The sequence below is a fragment of the Marmota monax genome, unplaced genomic scaffold (genome assembly GCF_021218885.2).
Source record: "Marmota monax isolate L192 unplaced genomic scaffold, Marmota_monax_Labrador192_F-V1.1 WCK01_AAM20220418_F8-fsc00005, whole genome shotgun sequence".
Lineage (NCBI taxonomy): Eukaryota > Metazoa > Chordata > Mammalia > Rodentia > Sciuridae > Marmota > Marmota monax.
Window position 1 is genome coordinate 22,032,568 of NW_026692254.1, and position 18,427 is coordinate 22,050,994.

At 35.6% G+C, this 18,427-nt stretch overlaps 1 protein-coding gene across 6 annotated transcripts in view; it reads right to left on the minus strand.

Annotated features, from left to right (window-relative positions):
* Positions 1-17,341, minus strand: part of Chd2 (chromodomain helicase DNA binding protein 2) — a 125,526-nt gene extending 108,185 nt beyond the window's left edge. For 2 of the 6 annotated variants that reach the window (XM_046436613.2, XM_046436635.2), the window contains exons 1-2: positions 16,306-16,440; positions 12,670-14,697 (exon numbers count right to left, since the gene is read on the minus strand). In XM_046436613.2, the coding sequence (XP_046292569.1) occupies positions 12,670-12,770 (101 nt within the window). In that variant the 5' untranslated portion in view covers positions 12,771-14,697; positions 16,306-16,440. Of the gene's footprint in view, positions 1-3,710; positions 5,462-5,486; positions 5,557-12,669; positions 15,436-16,305; positions 16,441-16,778 lie in introns of those variants that run through there. The other 4 variants (XM_046436623.2, XM_058576962.1, XM_058576963.1 and 1 more) reach the window with 4 other exon arrangements.
* Positions 17,342-18,427: the final 1,086 nt, after the last annotated feature.

The window sequence follows — 18,427 nt, forward strand, 5'->3', positions numbered from 1 at the left end:
TGAAAATCTTCAAGTACAACTAAAAAGACCCAGAGCATTTAGTCTACAAAAGAGTACTAGAACAGTGTAGCTAACTAGTAACGTTTTCAGTCTTTTATGCTAAAAAGTAGGAATCACTACAGATATAATGTAATGCCCATGTCGGGATATGTACATATATTTCATTCCCTTTGAACTGCCTCACAGTATAAATAAGCTCTATTTTACTTAAAGCTAAATATGGAGCTGGGGTTGTAGCTCAATGGTAGAGAACTTGCCTAGCATGTGGGAGGCACTGGGTTCAATTCTCAGCACCTCATACAAATAAATGAACAAAATAAAGGCCATCAACATCTAAAAAACATTTTTAAAAAAAGCTAAATATCTGATACACTTCCATATTTACTTCCAAATTATTCACTATACAAATAAAACTATAAATATTCTTGTATATAACTTCTTGTGCAATTGTGTATTTTCTGTGCTTATATGGAAAATGACAAGTAGAAACATAACAATGCACACAATAGCAGCTGGTAGGTAGAAAACACAGCCATATTCCTATCAGTACACACTTGTTTGAAATGCATTTTAATCTATAAATTTGCAACAGTGCTTAACTCTGTTGGATGAGTTATCAAAAATACACACACACACACACACACACACACACAGACTTATGAAAATCACACCCAAGAAAGGACAAATACCAAATACCCAGTTCCATGTACTTCTGATGACTGAGGAAGATGTTATCAGAAAATGATATTTCTCACATCTTATGATTGAAGCTTAGTGGTGAATTCACAGCTGTTCATTATATGTCTTAAACAATTTTAATGACTAAATGTGTTCGCTTTTCAAAATAAATCCATCTTAAAAGAGTCAAATGCAAGGTAGGGAAGCAGGACACTCAGTCCCATATAAAATGAGTTAAAAATTTAAATAAGTATTTTTTTTAGATATACATGACAGTAGAGTGTATTTTGGCATATTATACATACATTAAGTACAATTTAATTCTATATAGACCTCTGAGAATTCCTCAGACCTCATCACTTAACCATTCCTGCCCACTGCTCCAGCCACCATGAACCCACATTCTTTTGGTTGTACATGATGTGGAGTTTCACTGGTGGTATATTCATATTTGAAGATAGGAAAAAGTTATATCAAATCCATTCTACTGTCTTTCCAACAATAAGTGTTTTTAAAATTATTTTTGAAACCATCATGTTAGATCAAACATTCAATGAAAAACACATATTTGAGGTGGGATGCTTCTTTAAATACAATTAAAAGGCATTACTTAGCTTTCATACTTACAGAGGGACATATTCCTAAATGTTGAAATGGAAAATGGCTTTTTAAAAAAGTAACAATGGCCAGCAGTGGCTCACACTTGAAATCCCAGTGGCTCAGGAGGCAGAGGCAGGAGGATCAAGAGTTCAAGCCAGCCTCAGAGAGGCCCTAAGCAACTCAGTGAGACCCTGAGGATTGAGGATGTGGCTCAGTGATTAAGTGTCCCTGTTAAATCCCCAATACCAAAAAAAAAAAAAATTAAAAGTAACAATGAAAATATATTCACATTTAGGGGACTGAAAGTCTATTCCTTCAAGGTATAGGAAGTTTCCTGAAAGACTATGTAGATTTGCCATTAATACCTAATTATAGTATTAAATACCATTAGTACCAAAGTGTAGTTTTATGCCAACTAATAGCAAAGGAGGTATAAAGCCCACAAGACTAATAAAAAGGGTTAAATTTAGTACTTGGGTGAGGAGTTCTTTAATAAAGCATTCACTAAATAATAAAGTAATGAAACTCCCTTGTTTCCAATGGTTTCACAGTTTTAAAGCAATTAAAAATGAAATGTTCAACAATGATTATCTACGATGTACACAGAATCTTCATCAAAAAAGAAAAAAAGTCTATCTGAAAATTACTCAAAATACACTTGCAAGCAAGTTTTATATATTTTGACTGAACTACTCCTCCAAGAGAAATATGACATAAAAATAAGGGAACAAACTTAAGTGAAAACTTGGATTTTAGAGTCCAATAGAAAATGTTCATGAGAAAAATTTAAACACTTCCTTTCACTTACGGATAAAAGAACTTTGTATGCTGTCAAAATATTTCTGAAGTAGGTAAAAATAGAGTAAATATTTCTTAAACCAGATAGTGAAAGCAAACAGCATTGTTATTGCTCCATTTCCTAATTTTTAATTGCTATTTCCTGAATGGCCACAAGAGGGCAGCACAGCAACATTCCACTTAATGCAAATCTCTGGGTTCTCTGCCCCAAGAATCACCATTTTCAGCATTTAAATAGTGTTTATTTTCCTAACACACAAAATGGCTGAACTGCTTTGTAGACCTCAGCTATTTTGTTGGTGAAAGCAAAATATTAAAAAATGCAAAGCTATCTACTATGGAACTCCATAAAACTTAGTTCCAGAATGAGTTTCTATCAATGTAGAATGAATTGCTAATATTTGTGGAGCACTTATTTGTCAAGCATAAGTAAAAATTCTCCTAATTAAAATTAATTAGAATTACTCCAGGGAGAAGACTATAAGATCAAGCGTAGCTGTAAGTCACTCCATAGTCTGACCCCATCCTCTATGTGGTTGGTGCCCTTCCTTCTCATACATTCTTCAGTTGAACAGATTGTTAAACCAACCAAAGCTGGTGCATAAATTATTCCTTTCCATTCACTTTTAAGTGTCTTAGGAAGATGGAAAGGTAAACATTACTAAATCATAAATTTCTTTCTGGCAAAGAACACAATGTAGTTCCTTTTAAAAAAAAACTGCATTTTTAAGATCCCCTTAAACTTCTAGTTCAAGTCCTATGATTCTAAAGAATAAACAACATTACAAGGGAATATTGAACACTATTACATAGAAATATTGGGAAAAGAAATTTGTATGTATGACAAAAGATATATATACAACATATGAGGAATCCCAACGACTCTAGAGGCTGAGGCAGGTCTTTGCCGCCAGTCTTAGCAACTTTAGTGAAGCCCTAAGACCCTGTCTCCAAATAAAAAGTACTGGGGATGTGGCTCAGTAGTAAAGGGGATTCAGTTACCACCAACAAACTCCCGCCCCGCACCCACCAAAATTACATATCAAAAATCCAATAGAGATGGGTGCAGTGGTGCATGCCTGTAAACCCAGGGGCTCAGGGAGCTGAGACAGCCAAGTTCAAAGCCAGCCTCAACAACAGCAAGGCGCAAAGCAACTCAGTGAGACCCAGTCTCTAAATAAAATACAAAACAGGGCTGGGGATGTAGCTCAGCAGCCCAGCGCTCCTGAGTTCAATCCCTGGTACCAAAAAAAAAAAAAAAACCCCACAAATCTCATAGAAAACTAGGCTAAGAAAATGGACATGCACTTATGAAAAAGTAACTAAAACTGCACATAAATTTAAGGAAAAATAATTAAGCCTCACTGGATAATGAGACATGTATATTCAGACAGATTATTTCACACATCTATTTTGCAAAAATTTAAAAAGTATAATATTAAAAGATGTTGGAGGGCTGGGGTTGTAGCTCAGTGGTAGAGTGCTTGCCTAGCATGCATGAGGCACTGGGTTCAATTCTCAGAACCACATATAAATAAATGAATAAAATAAAGGACCACCAACATCTAAAAAAAATACTTAAAAAAATAAAATAGGGGGGGCTGGGGATGTGGCTCAAGTGGTAGCGTGCTCACCTGGCATGCATGAGGCCCAGGTTCGATCCTCAGCACCACATACAAACAAAGATGTTGTGTCCACCGAAAACGAAAAAATAAATATTAAAAAAATTCTCTCAAATAAATAAATTGATTAATTAATTAATTAATAAAATAGGGGCTGGGGTTGTGGCTCAGTGGTAGAGCACTCACCTGTCACATGCAAGGCCCTGCGTTTGATACTCAGCACAAAATAATAAACAAAAAAATGGCTGAGTAAATAAATAAATAAGATAAAGATGTTGTGTCCAACTACAACTAAAAAGTAAATATTTCAATAAAATAGGCATATGAATCCTGGAATTCATATGTGAGTATCTAGCCCAGATAAATCAAACTGGTGCAACAGACAAGTACAAAAGTATTCAGAACTCTTCTCATAAAACCCAAATTATAATAATCATCATTATCTACATATCCATGTATGAACATGTGAGCTATTCATCCCATGCAATTAAATGGTGATTAGGGCTGAAGTACAACCAGTTTCAAAACTATTTCTGAAACTTTAAATTACATGAAATATGTACATTTTTAAATGGCAAATTTTTATATGGCAAGGGATAAAAGGGATACTAGTGAGGAGGGTTAAACAAGATTATAGCTATGTCTAACATCTGCATTAAAACTTCAATTGTATTATTTGAACTTTTCTAAGTTCTTCATGATTTTACAAAATACTATGCTTTTAACATCGCAAAACTGATCCCTTCCTAGAATTCAAAAGTTCTTCTAGAAGTTACTTTAAGTAGATAACACTATGGACTTTCTTCGAAGTGCTAATTTATGGAAGGCCATTGATATGGACTGAAGTCCCTGAGAAACAATATGGTTTGGTTTCTTATGCTACACGAAATTGTTCATGCCACCTTCAGGAAAGAAATGATAGCCATATTACCAAACAGGTCAATTCTAACTAGCATGGTAACAAAATTCCCTGTGCTTTGACCTTTACAAGGAAAGAAATCTTGAGTGACTGGATATTTACCCATCTGCTTTTTTGTACTGTTGTTTCTTCTTCCTGTTTAAGCTATCTTATAAAAATTGACTGTTATGGACTGGGGTTGTAGCTCAATGGTAGAGTACTCACCTTGCATGTGTGAGGCACTGAGTTCAATCCTCAGCACCACATAAAAATAAAGAAATAAAGGTATCATGTCCATCTATAACTAAAAAAAAATTTTTTATTGACTGTATGTTCATAGAGTGCCTTATTTTTTAAGATGGGGTACTGGTCTAATTCATAAATCACTAATAAAATCCAATTAGATCTTTAAACTCAATTTGTTAAAATTTGTCTTCTGACAGAAAAAAATAGCACATGTATAAAAGAGTGTGCACAATACAGAGTATGTTGGTACATGTCTACAATCTCCGCAACTTGGGAGGCTAAGACAGGGTCACAAATTCAAGGCCAACCTGGGCAACTTGTTGAAACTTTCAAAATAAAGCAATAAACAATGATTAAACAAGCAAACCAGCTGATGATTCTTAGCAAGTAAATTTGAGGAATTAAATGCCTACATAAAGCTAAGAAAATAGCACTGCAAGAATTTGACCTATCACTCCCTTCCTTCAAAATTACAACTGATCAGCCACACATTATTGCCTGTATTTCAATGTCAAACGACTTTGTCTGAACTGAAAACACAGTAACCATTTAAGATTTTCAACATCCACCACACTGAAAAACTCCTTCCTTAGAAGGCATTATCTACGGGGCTGGGGATGTGGCTCGTGCGGTAGCACACTCACCTGGCATGTGTGCGGCCCGGGTTCAATCCTCAGCACCACATACAAACATAGATGTTGTGTCCGCCGAAAACTAAAAAATAAATATTAAAAAATTCTCTCTCTCTCACTCACTCTCTCTCTCTCTTTAACAAAAAAAAAAATGCCATCATACTGTCTCAGACATTTAAAAAAAAGAAGGCATTATCTACAAAGCAAACGTTCCCAGTCCAGGCTATGAAACAGACCCACACAGCGCTTATAACATTTCCTCTAACCTACTATAAAACCTGTAAAAATGCAATCAAGTACAAGACTTGCATTTTTATTTTTCATTTGGTACTGGGGATTGAACCCATAAGCACTTTACCACTGAGGTACATCCCCAAGCCCTTATAATTTTCTGAGATAGTGAGAACCTATCTAAAATTTGCTGAGGCCAGCTTCAAATTTGTGATGATGTTGCCTCAAGTTTCCCAAGTTGTTGGATTTACAGGAGTGAGCTGTCACACCCAGCTGTTTGTTTGTTGGGGGGACAGGGGATACTGAGAATTGAACTCAGGGGTGCTTAACCACTGAGCCACATCCCCAACCCTTTTTGTGTTTTATTTAAAGACAGGGTCTGAGTTGCTTAGCGCCTCGCTTTGGCTGAGGCTGGCTTTGAACTTTCGATCCTCCTGCTGCTGGGATAACAGGTGTACGCCACCACACATGGCCACCCACTTATTTTTTAAAATCCAAGTGATTCTCATGAAAAAACTGTGTGGCACAATTCCCACATAGCTTGAACAAAAATTAGAGGCAAAGCACAAATATTCATAAACTAAGGTCAAGTCCAAAGTGTATGTGTGGCAATGGAGTCAAAATGGTTGAGGGAAAAGTTTTGAAGTCTCTAGTACTTCACTATCCACGTACCTTTCCTCGGATATTAAAGTGTCCCCATGGGAATCACATCAGGGACACATTTTTACTTAAACATTGTGATGTAAAATCATGGCCTTTTGAACAGTATTTTAATTCTGGCATCAATTACATTCACAATGCATCGTGCTTTTGTTTTTGTTGTTGCTGTTTCTTTTTTTGTATAAAATTATATTGAGTACAAAAGGATTCAAGACTTTTTACTCTTTTCCCCAATATGCTATATAGTTTCTTCTTACCCAACAAACTGTTCACAGGATGCATAAACAATCCTAAGGCCAAACTGCCAGTATGTGAACTGCATTCTTCCATTTACTCCGTCCTTGTGATTCTATTTTCTCATTTATAAAATAAGGATGATAATTACACCTACTTATGCATAAAGTTGTTAGTATTATACAAATTAACATACATAAAGGACTTAGATAAGTTGGAGGCTTATACCAGACACTAAAATGCTGGAAAATATTGAGTCTTCCCAAAGCATTCAACTTATTTTCATTTAAATGATCTATCACAATCATTGTACCTAGTGACTTGACTGTTAAAATACAATGAGCACAAGCTAATTTAGAAGTATTTTCTAACTACTGATAAGCATATAACTCAACTGAAGCACAGAACGACATGGGTACAAAAGAGCTCAGTGGGACCTAAGACTACACACAGGTCTTCAAGGAAAACTCTATGGATAGTTAATTTAGGGCATTGTTAACCAACCTTGGAAGGAACCACAAACATTTCTGTTACACTTACCCCAACATGAAATAAAACATGAAAAAATAATACACACACACCCTTAAAACAATGCCTGACACAGTAAACATTTAGTAAACATAAAACTAGTTTGGTATTTTCCTATAAAATGTTTAGAGCATAAATTTTTCCCTCATGATTTTAAAATCCAAAATGAAAAGATTACAAACTATCAGGCACTACTAGGCTTACAAATAATACATCCAAATGAGGTATTCTTACTTTTATTATCATCTTCTGTCTTAAAATGGTTCAATTTACAATCCACCAGTAGATGATAAACACCAGCTTCTAAACAACTCTCCCACAGGACAGACCATGTCCACTGCTGCAATCTTTGGTTTTAGGATACATTCCTCTATAAAGTAGAAGGAATGTGGGGTTCAGAATGGAATGTAACTGCACTGACTCTAGAATCTAAACTTTTCGAGGTATCTGAAGGGTGTTAAGTAGAGAACGACCCTAAGGAAGAGAATCACTGGAATTAGAAGCCTTTAGTGAAAACATTCCACCAGTATACATATGATAAAAGTATGCCTAGCTGGGCACAAGGGTGCAGGTCTGTAATCCCAGCAGCTTAGGAGGCTGAGGCAGGAGGATCTCAAGTTCAAAGCCAGCCTTAGCAAAAAGTGAGGTGCAAAGCAACTGAGACCCTGTCTCTAAATAAAACACAAAATAGGGCTAGGGATGTGGCTCAGTGGTCGGGTGATCCTGAATTCAATCCACAGTTCCAAAAAAAAAAAAGTACTCCTAGAACTGGAACTGGTAGACATTTAATTCAGAAACTCTTCCTCTTTTCATCAAGGCTATAAACTCCCCACCTTAATAAAGCCCTACCCCCACCTTATTTCCAAAGTTCCAAATTCAAACTATTAAAATTGAGATGGAAAGGGGAATAAAGAAGATGGGACAGACAACAGAAAGACCAATGGATATTTTTTAAAAAGAAAAGAAGAACAAAAAGTGTTCCATGAAAAGTTTCAGAACAAGCCAAAATATCTTTGTTCAAAGATGACATCATGGCCCATGTGAAAAACCCAAACAATTATACAAAATAAACTACTAAGACTATAAAAAGTTTCAGAACACATGGAGATACTACAAACACATGGAAACACAAGGAAATTTGAACCATATGGAGAACTTTAAAAATTAAATCTTGAGGGCTAGGCTGGACATTGGTGTATTTTTAAATGTTCTCCAAAGTCTGAAATAAAAACAAAAAAAGATTTCAACTAATCCATAAACCAAAAAGGAAACTGAGAAGTAGCACAAACCAAAAACACAAATATTAACACTACAATTTCAGAAAAATAAAAGGTATATTAAGCAATTATGCTAAATCAAATACATAGTGCCATGATGAAGACTTGATTACTATAAGCAAGCTACATCCATTTACGTGACAGTAGCTATAAATACTATTGCTATTAAATTTATATCCAAATAGCACTCCACAGTAATATTCACTGTTCACTCTTGTACTGCAATAGCCTGAGAGGGGAAATGAGGCAGAGGGTAAACATGGGCAGTAATTACCAGCTTGGGGTTGGAGGGTAACTAACTACTCAGGCTGACCGCCAAAGAATCCAGAATTAACTATAAAACACATTGTAAGGCTTTAACTAAAAGGGGACTTGCCTCCTAAAATTGTTACAAAAATCACTTCCAACTGGACTAAAATGACTCTAGATAAGCCAGGACAACCACAACATCCCTCAGAAACAAACTGGCTCTAAAGAGGCACTGAGGAAATGTAGAAAGAAGACAAGAGAGTAAACAAAACAACTGAGAATGAAAATATTACTAACAGCTTAATGCTTGTTGAGTACTTTCAATGTGACAGGCTCTTTGCTAAATACTTTCAGTCATTATAATATTTTAATCCTCATTGCCCAATGATGTCTACCTATGTTTTAAAAATGAGAAAATTGCCAAGTCCAAAAATGAACACTTAACTGACCTAAACTGGGAATAAAAAATTCTAGTACCACAGTAAAATCTACACACAGCTCTTACCATGGAGAGAAATCAGAATTAAATCTAACATATAAAATGTGGGCTATCCTTAGAATGTTACCTTAGGCCTCTTCTGAAGCATTCTCACCCTTAAAAATCAGAGTAATCACATTTTGCCCTACTATAAGGATCCCAGTAAAGCAAATTGTAGTATTTTTCATGGTGCACACCTATAATCCCAGATACTTGGAAGGCTGAGGCAGGTGGATGGCAAGTTCAGGGAATGCTCAGTCAACTTAAGGAGAATCTATTTCAAAATAAAAAGTAAAGGACAGGAATACAAATAAATGATAGAGTGCTTGCCTAGCATGCACAGAGGTTCAGTCACCACTATGGAAGGAGGGAGAACACCTTTCAGTATGAAATACAGTACAAGAAGATGTCTGAAACACTAAGTTGACCTACAATCCAATATGTTAACAATAAAATGATAAATTGAAACTGTATCAGAAAATGTAACATGAATGACTTTCATACACTCAGGTTTTACATAATTTACTTGATAAGGAAAGGCCTTGTATTCCACTTTAGTCTGGGTTTAAATGTATCCAAATACAGGGGTTTTGAAGAAACACCACTGTCCCCAGTCACCTAATCAAATAAAGTTTAGATTAATTAGTGGGGGAGAGGTCATAATAACCACACATAAACAATGTTTCTAGTACTATGCTAAAATTATGCTATGATTAAAAAAATAGAGGGCCGGTGTTGGGCTCAGTGGTATAACGCTTGCCTGGCATGTGAGAGGCCCTGGGTTCGATCCTCAGCACCACACACATATAAATAATTAACTAATTAACTTAAAAAATAAAAGATCAATCGACAACAACAAAAAAAAAGTTTTTAAAAGTAAATAAATAAACCCTGTACATTTGATAATTGGGCCAACTTGTGTTAATCTGGCTTTATACTAATAACCCTAAAATTACAAACAATAATTGACAACCTAGTGGAAACTGACCAGTCAAGATGAAATCTGAGAGGGAATAAATTATTCAAAATAATTCACTCATAGAATAGTAACAAATTTATTTTCATTTATATACAAAATAACTCTTAGGGCTAGGGATATAGCTCAACTGGGTAGAATGCTTGCCTGGCATGCACAAGGAACTAGATTCAATCCCCGGCACCACAAAAATAAATAAAATAAATAACTCTTAGATGACTTTTTCTTTTTGAGACAAGATCTACATTGCTAAGGGTCTTGCTAAGTGACTAAGGATAGCCTTAAATTTCCAGTCCTCCTGTCTCAGCCTCCCAAATCACTGGGATTACAGGTGTATGCCACCATGCCAGGATTAGAAGATAACTTTTAAAAACACCTGTTTCTTGTTAAAGCAAAACCCTCTTCAAGGAATTGGGAGGAGGGACTAACAAAATCTTAATAAATGGGGGAAGGGGATTTACCAGAAGTCATGAAGAGTAGTTGCTCAGTTTTCACATTAGGAATTAAGTTCACTGTACCAAAGTTTATCGAACAAATGTGTGGAAATCCCAAGTGGTATCAAAAAGTTATGAAAGTCACAATTGTCAGGAATGCTATATGAGGAGGAAGGGTACAACAATAAACTAATTATAAAATCTGTTTCAGATAAAATTCAACTGAACTCCCATATTCACTCCTAAAGCAATAACTTGCTACAACTTTTACAATTAAAACTCGAGGAACCGGGGTTATGGCTCAGTGATACACCACTTGCCTAACATATGTGAGGCACTGGGTTCAATCCCCAGCACCACATAAAAGTAAACAAATAAAATAAAGGTATTGTATCCATCTTCAATGAAAAAAAAAATTAAAAATAAAAAACAATTTTATCAAATATTGTTTGCCTACTCCCTATCCTGACTTGATCTTCACAAAAGATATTAACCAAAGAGCTAAGTAAATAAAAATTACAAAGCACCAAGTTTTAAACAAGAAGTATACACATACAAAAAGATTAACCACAACACTCTTTCCTTGGCACTTTACATCATTCTCCTTAGAAGGTAAAAAAGAGATCAATGGGGGCTGGGGCTGGGTCTCAGCGGTAGAGCTGCTCACCTAGCGCCTGCGAGGCCTTGGGTTCGATCCTCAGCACCAAATAAAGAGAAATAAACAAAATAAAGGTATGGTGTACAACTAAAAAATAAATATTTAAAAAAAAAAAAAAGAGAACAGACCTAAGAAAGAACTTTCCAAAAACAAACACTAATTGACTATACATAGATTCAAAATAATTCACTCATAGAATAGTAAATCTGTGATGTACACTTTAATTCATGTGGTCCTGAAATCTACTTCAGCTAAAACATCTCATAAAGAATATTATTCTTCTAAATAATAACTGCAATGTTTACTATTTAATCCTACCCTAAACTTAGAAATTTGAAAGTGTTTAGCAAATACTAAATGTTGTTTTGTTTTTTGGGTTTTTTTTTTTTTTTTTTCAGTTGAACATGGACACAACACCTTTTTTCACTTATTATTTTATGTGGTGCTAAGGATCGAACTCAGTGCCTCATGTGTGCAAGGCAAGTTCTATCACTGAGCCACAACCCCAGGCCCCTGTTAAGTTTAATACAACTAGAACTCAATTTCAATACACAGAATGGGAGTTGGGATTATCTTTGTTCTTGTGGTGGCAGAAATATTTTTAAATGTTGGAAAACAACAGTCATCGAAGTTTTAAGTATTTAAGTCACTATGAGTGTTAAATATTTTATATGAAACATACATATCATTTTTAAACCACTTAAAACATCTCTGGTAAACTTCTATAACTGAAAATTCCATTTTTCAACTAGTTCCCAATAAACCTTTCAAAAAATTCTTCCCAAAAATCCAGACTGTGATAATCTACAAAATCCACTACTATAGTGGTGTTCTCCCCTCACAAACTTTTTCAGAAACTTGAGATAGGCTGAAGAAAGCATCTCTCACCTACCTCCAAGAAGTCCACATCTTTTACTTTTTTTTTTTTACTCAACTAAAACAACTCAGAACTGGGGACTACTCCAGAACAGCTCATTCACTTGTTACAGATAAAATACAGTAAAATAAAGCAGGAAAAGGAAAAAGCATGTCAGTGAACAGGAAAAAAATCTACTAACATGGCCTTGGTGCTTACATTCATTGTTTGTGATTCAGTTGTGAACATAACGTTTAAAAAAAAAAAAAAAAAAAACTATGATTTTTGTAAAAACCACAATTCCTTTCAAGAGGCTCAAACAAGGTAGCCATGAGCTGTTTTATTTACCAGGAAGGTATATATTAACTGGAAGTTCTAAGAAGGCATTTCCCAAGATTTTAACAAGGCTTTGACCAATTTTTGAAAGCTACTATCTTTTAGCAAGGGCTGGTAACACTCAGGAGTTGTTGCTGATATTAGTTGGCATAGTAATGGATACCTAATGCTGTATTCTTCCACTATTTAATTCTTACTAGAAAACCAATAACTTTCGAAACTATTTTCTACTTAACCATTTGTAAGTCTTATATATATAAATCACAATACATACTGACCTGAGTTTTTCTCCATCAAATGCCAATTGAGAAAATGTATGGTACCAACTAAAAATGCAAGGGGTCAAGTTCAAACAATCGTCCCTTGGTTTGTGAGCCATGTACTAAACAGCAGCTTTAGCACTCATTAACGATTCAATTAAAATAAGAAGTTCCGGTTTTGGTCAATGGTAACAAATTTGAACTCACTAATCTCTTCACTGAACAAGGAAATGAACAGGGATAAAGAAAAATCCACTGGGGTATGAAAAGGGAAAGCAAAAACTTTAAAAAACACTGGAAGGTTTTCTATTTGAAGATTTCCGATTACTGCCTTTTTTCTCCCAAAGTAAAAGCCACTTCCAAGAGAGAACAACTATGCCCAGGAACCAGCAAAGAAAAACACACGGTGGGGTGTGGACCGGTATAGATAAGGGCAGACAGGACGGCCATGAGCCAAATCAGTCAGGAAACCAGCTGCCCACCGGAAAGTCCCACCGGGTTCTTTCCCCCCTCCCAGAGGCAGACGACTGGCTAAAGCGAAAAGGGAAGCGCCCAACACGCGCATGCGGATAGACGTCACGGCGTTCTCTCCTCCCTGCGGAGAGCCTGTTGTCGTCACGGGGCGGGGCCTGCCTGAAGGCGCCGCCGTTGACCCCGCTGTTACTAAGCGCGCGCATAGCCAATCAGCACCCGGCGCCAGCGCCGGCCGGCCTTTGAACTCGGCACGGCAACTTCCTGCTGTTTGGCGAGTACACAGTGCAATGCAGTATGTCTGTCAGCGCTGCGGCACAAAGGAACAGCCATTTTGTGACTGAGCTGGACCTGCACCAAGATGCCAGGGGCTCAGGGCTGTTGCCTTCGTTAACTATCGAGCTGTCTATTATTTCAGCATCGGAGCACCAAAGACGAAGAGAATGGGGGGAAAAAAATGTTTGTGTAGTTCAGGTTTCGTTTATTTTCAGCCCTCTCAAAAAAAATCCCAATTTTTAAAGTATTATCAGCGTCATAAAATGGCTGCCACTTAAACTGCCTGTTCCAATCCACAAGCACTGCATTATGCCATTTCTAATCATCCCCTACCTTTTAGACTAAGGGCGAAAAGGCTTATGAAAGCATAAGATTTTACTCGCACCTTGGGTTATCAAAACAAACCTGAATCAAAGGCAGACGATTTGGCCGTAAATTTAATAAACTGTTTTTAAGTTAAAACTGCAAATGTAGCATCTTAGAATACAGAACTGTGTGCACACAGTTCCATCCACATTTTCTTCTCCCCAGTTTTCTATTCTTTGATATTGCTGAAGTTATCCCAAGTGTACAGTACACTTTTTATGTCCATTGCCAACACTTTTAAATATTTAGAAATTTTTACAGATATCAAATGTTTTTAAAATCACATTTGTGAAAGAAAACTTTTTAATCTTCAAATAATAATACACAACGTATAACATATTAGAATTGAGCATTAACGTCCAAATAATACAGGCTTACATAATCACTATTAAGTATACAGGAGTTACAAATACAGAAAATACCAGGTTTACTTAAACTCACACACATTCCTTAGAGTTCCTAAATTAGTTCAGACCAAAGTTTACTTGACCTGCAAACTCCTTTACTGTCTTGTGACTAGGGCTACAAAGGTGATTCTCACAATATTCCCTAATACCATGCTTTGTGCCATAAAAACATGGGCCCTTACAGATTAATGACACAGGATCCAAGTACTAGTGAGAGGAACAATTCAATATCAGCTCACTAGAAGTAACAATGTACTACACTGAAGCAACACTAACATCCTTTAAGCTTTACAATTTTAAAAGGAAGTGATGTCATAATTATGTACATGTATTAATAATGTATGCAATTTAGAGTAACAGTAATTTAAAAGTAACTCCATCTTCTTGTCAAGGAGTCTCTAATATTTTTGGACATTCATCAGGTGTATGATTTACAGAATACTTGGCAAAAGACTTTAAATACATGGCTTCTTATTCAGCTGTTAACTCCAAGTAGTCAAATTCATAACAACTTCCAAGTAGTTTTCTAGATGAGAGTAAAAATATTAAAAGAATGGCAGCACTGCTCAGTTTTCTACATTAGAAAGCATTGATCAATGAAGTTAACCACAAACCTTACATAAGAAAGCCAAAACCCATATGAGACTATGCAAATCATACACTCAAGGGAGCAACATTTTAGAACTGAATCTTTAATAATCTGTCAAATATATCTGGGGAAACTATTTCTTCAAATTGTCATAACTTTCCAGAAAAATCAGTGTACGATTAGTAGTTTTTGTCCTACATATAACCTAGTAATTACATGGACAATTCAATTTGAAAGACATCCAAAAATTATCTCAATATGCGAAAGTAGTTTGCAAATATATTTTTAAAAGAAAGGCTCAAGATATTTTAGTCTAAAGCAAAAGTCAACATTTGGAATAAACCATATTCAAAACTTCCAAATTTACTAGCCCAATAATTAGAAAAATAGTTACAGAAAAATAAAATCAAAATTGTGAAGAAAAAAAAAAATAACCCATCACATTCTTGTTAACTGCATGATTTAAAATTTATAACATGACAATTCTTAAAAACACATCCCAAAATGCATTCATGTACTTTTAGAAATTAAGATACAGAGATCATTTAACAAAAACATCTTAAAGAGTTTATTACTTAAATCACTAATAAGCTACTCCAAGGAATGTGAAACAAATTATGATTTGAACAAACAGTACATTTATAAGCTTCAGAAGATAAAGCATTCCAGGCGATTCTGTCGAAATAAATCAATAAATTTAAAGCAGCAACAACTAAGATATGAGGAAAAAAATACTACATCTACCAAATAGAAAGCACAATCTTCATAAGTATATAAATGTAAACCTTAAGTTATTTTAAATGTAAAATATACAATTATAAATAAAATCACAGTACAAACACAAAGCAGAAGTATATTAACAGCATTCCAGGATTTCTGTGATTACAGGTTTGATTTCATAAATTCAGGGACTGCTACCAAGTAAAGGTTTTGATAAATCATCAAAAATTCCTAAATTGTCAAGTGTATCAAAAGAAATGTAGAGTCAAATAAAAATATAAACTGAGAGGCATCAGTCAAAGTGTCCTTTTTGCAATTTCATTTTTAAATGTACATTTTTTCATTCATATAACTTTCTCAAATGTCTATTTACTATAATTTACTACTACAAGGCTCCTCTATGGCCCTCAGTTACAAGTTTGGATATCCGAGATTCTTCAAAGAAAAAATTTGCCTTGTATGTAAAATGGTGCAATGCAGCAATGGCTAAACCGACAAGGTCATTTTTCTGCAGCACAAAAACCTAAAAACTGAAATTTACTAACAGAAAAACTATAGTTTACAGGAAAGGCCCTTTGAATAAAGGTACCTTACCTTTTGACTGCTCTAAGAGGCCTTAAGTCACAACTCAACTTTCGCAAAATGCGACCAAAAAATTAGGGTGTGGCATATTAGCAATCTCAAGGTCACGCTTTTAAAAACTAATCCAAATCAGAAAAATACTTGTAACACAGACAGCATTACATGTCTGTCAAGGTAAACAATTGTAAGCTGAGGTTTCCCCCCCAAAAAAAGACAAAAAGGAAGAAAGTTGATAGCTCATACCTCGATGCATTGCTGTGTAGCGAACTGTCCTCCTCTTGGCTTTTGTCCTTATTTCTCATCATCTTTTTAATTCTTAAATATTAAGGGGGAGGGGGAATCTGTTTGCTTTGAAGTCCTGTGCCCAGGTATTTACTGTCAAAAGTTGAAAGAAAGGTAAGGTCCCGGCTCCTATGGATGGTTTTTATTATCAGGAACAAAGTCCTGACGATGTTAATGATATTGTTATAATGCAACAACAATAAGCACCAAAATACAGAAATATTTCCATTTTTTCCTTAAAAAAAAGAAACAGGATAAACCAAACACTGAAAGCATCACTATCAATAAGGAAAGTTTCTCAAAGTAACACACTGGATACAAATAACAATCTCTGTATCTTATTGCGTCATCCAGGAATTTCTCTTATTTACAGAAAATAAAGCAAACTTTAACACATAAATCTTTGAAATTATCACTAATGATAGTGAACTTACCTGATCCATGTAGTAATGTCCAAAGCAAGAGTCCTATCTAGTAGTAGAAAAATATCAGATCCAAAATAATTAAAAATAAAGGCAAAATCCTCCTTTAAAAACGAAAAATAAATAAAATAATCCTCAAATATGTTAACTGTTTAAAAAATAAAGCAATAATTAATACTAAAACAGGTCCGGAAGAAAAAAAAACCTCATTAGGAGAGCGCACAAAAATGGAGGTGCGCCATGGCTTCTAAGCTGGAAAAAACAACGACCTGGGCTCTCAGTACGGCTGCTTCTTTCCAACAAGGCACGAAAAGAAAGCTCCTAAAAGCTGCTTTTCTCCCTAAAAAAGGTTCAAATCGACCCCAGTAAGTCACTAGGAGAGGCAGGGGGCTGCGGGGGCCCCCTGAGGCTGCCCGAAAGTTAGGGAAAGTTGCGTAAAGTGAGGCAAAGGCAGGGAGCAGAGCGCGCTCTCTCTAAGGCACAGCCGCCATCTAGAGCCTCCTTCCCAGCTCTGAGAGCTCTGCCTTTGATTGACACTCTCTACATTTACCCCACAACTCAGGTGATGTACCATAGACCCACCCCTTCATCTCCACCAAAAAAAAAAAAAAAAAAAAAAAGATCCTCCATCCCAGGGAGCCTGAAGACCCCCACCCCCACACCTCCCTGCCCCTCCAGACCACCCCAACAGGGGGAGGGGGAAGGGCTTCTTAACCCCCTCTGGCTCATGCACCCTTTTTAAGCCAGAGAGAAATGTAATTTGTTCCTTTTGTCTAAAGATCTGCTAAATATTTCAATCCTTGAGCTAAAATAACTTCCTCCCTGGACAGGAAGTGGTGTTTTATCAAGCCATTTTGAAATAGGGATAATTCTTGGAAAATCTAAAGCTCAGCTTAAGTACACATCTTTTTAAAAAATTAACCCCCCATGGGTAAAATGTTTTCTAAATAAAAGTAAAACCTCAATTTTATAAATTAAATTCAAGCCTTGCATTCTTCATGATTCTTTAAAATCATTTAAAGACAAAGTTTAAGGGGGAATTTTCAATCCCAACTGGAAGAAAGGGGTAATTTTTACAACTCAAGAGCGCCTCCCTAGTGTTCACTTGCAGTAGAGCAAAAGTTAACAATCTTTTTTCCCAAAAATCTCAGTATTTCTTTGTACACAAAAATCATTAACCCATTATATAACCCTGGATTTTCACCCAACAAAACATTCTCAGTATTATATTTTCTTCCCATACTAATTTAGGCAAAACAAAGTACTTCAAATTCAAGTATAAGGACCAACCATGGTCACCTTTAAATCAGAAACCCAAGAAACTCCATTTCCAAACATCAACAGAACATACACATCTCCCAACCATTTCCTTATTACTTCAAATTAAATTTTAAGTGTATACCCATTTCAACAAAGATAGGTTATTAACAATAGATCAGATCTGATGGCAAGTTATCAAGGTAATGTCACAGAGCAGTCTCCTAAAGATCAAAACCATAAGATCTAAAGAAACAAAATTATTACTGTTGTCAAAAACTATTAGTCAATGATCTCATCAAGCATCCATGCAGACAACACATTCATGTCTCCTAAAAAAAATCCACTCAACTTTCCTTACTCAAAATTATATTTTTGTCAGAACCATGTCCTTCCCTCACTAC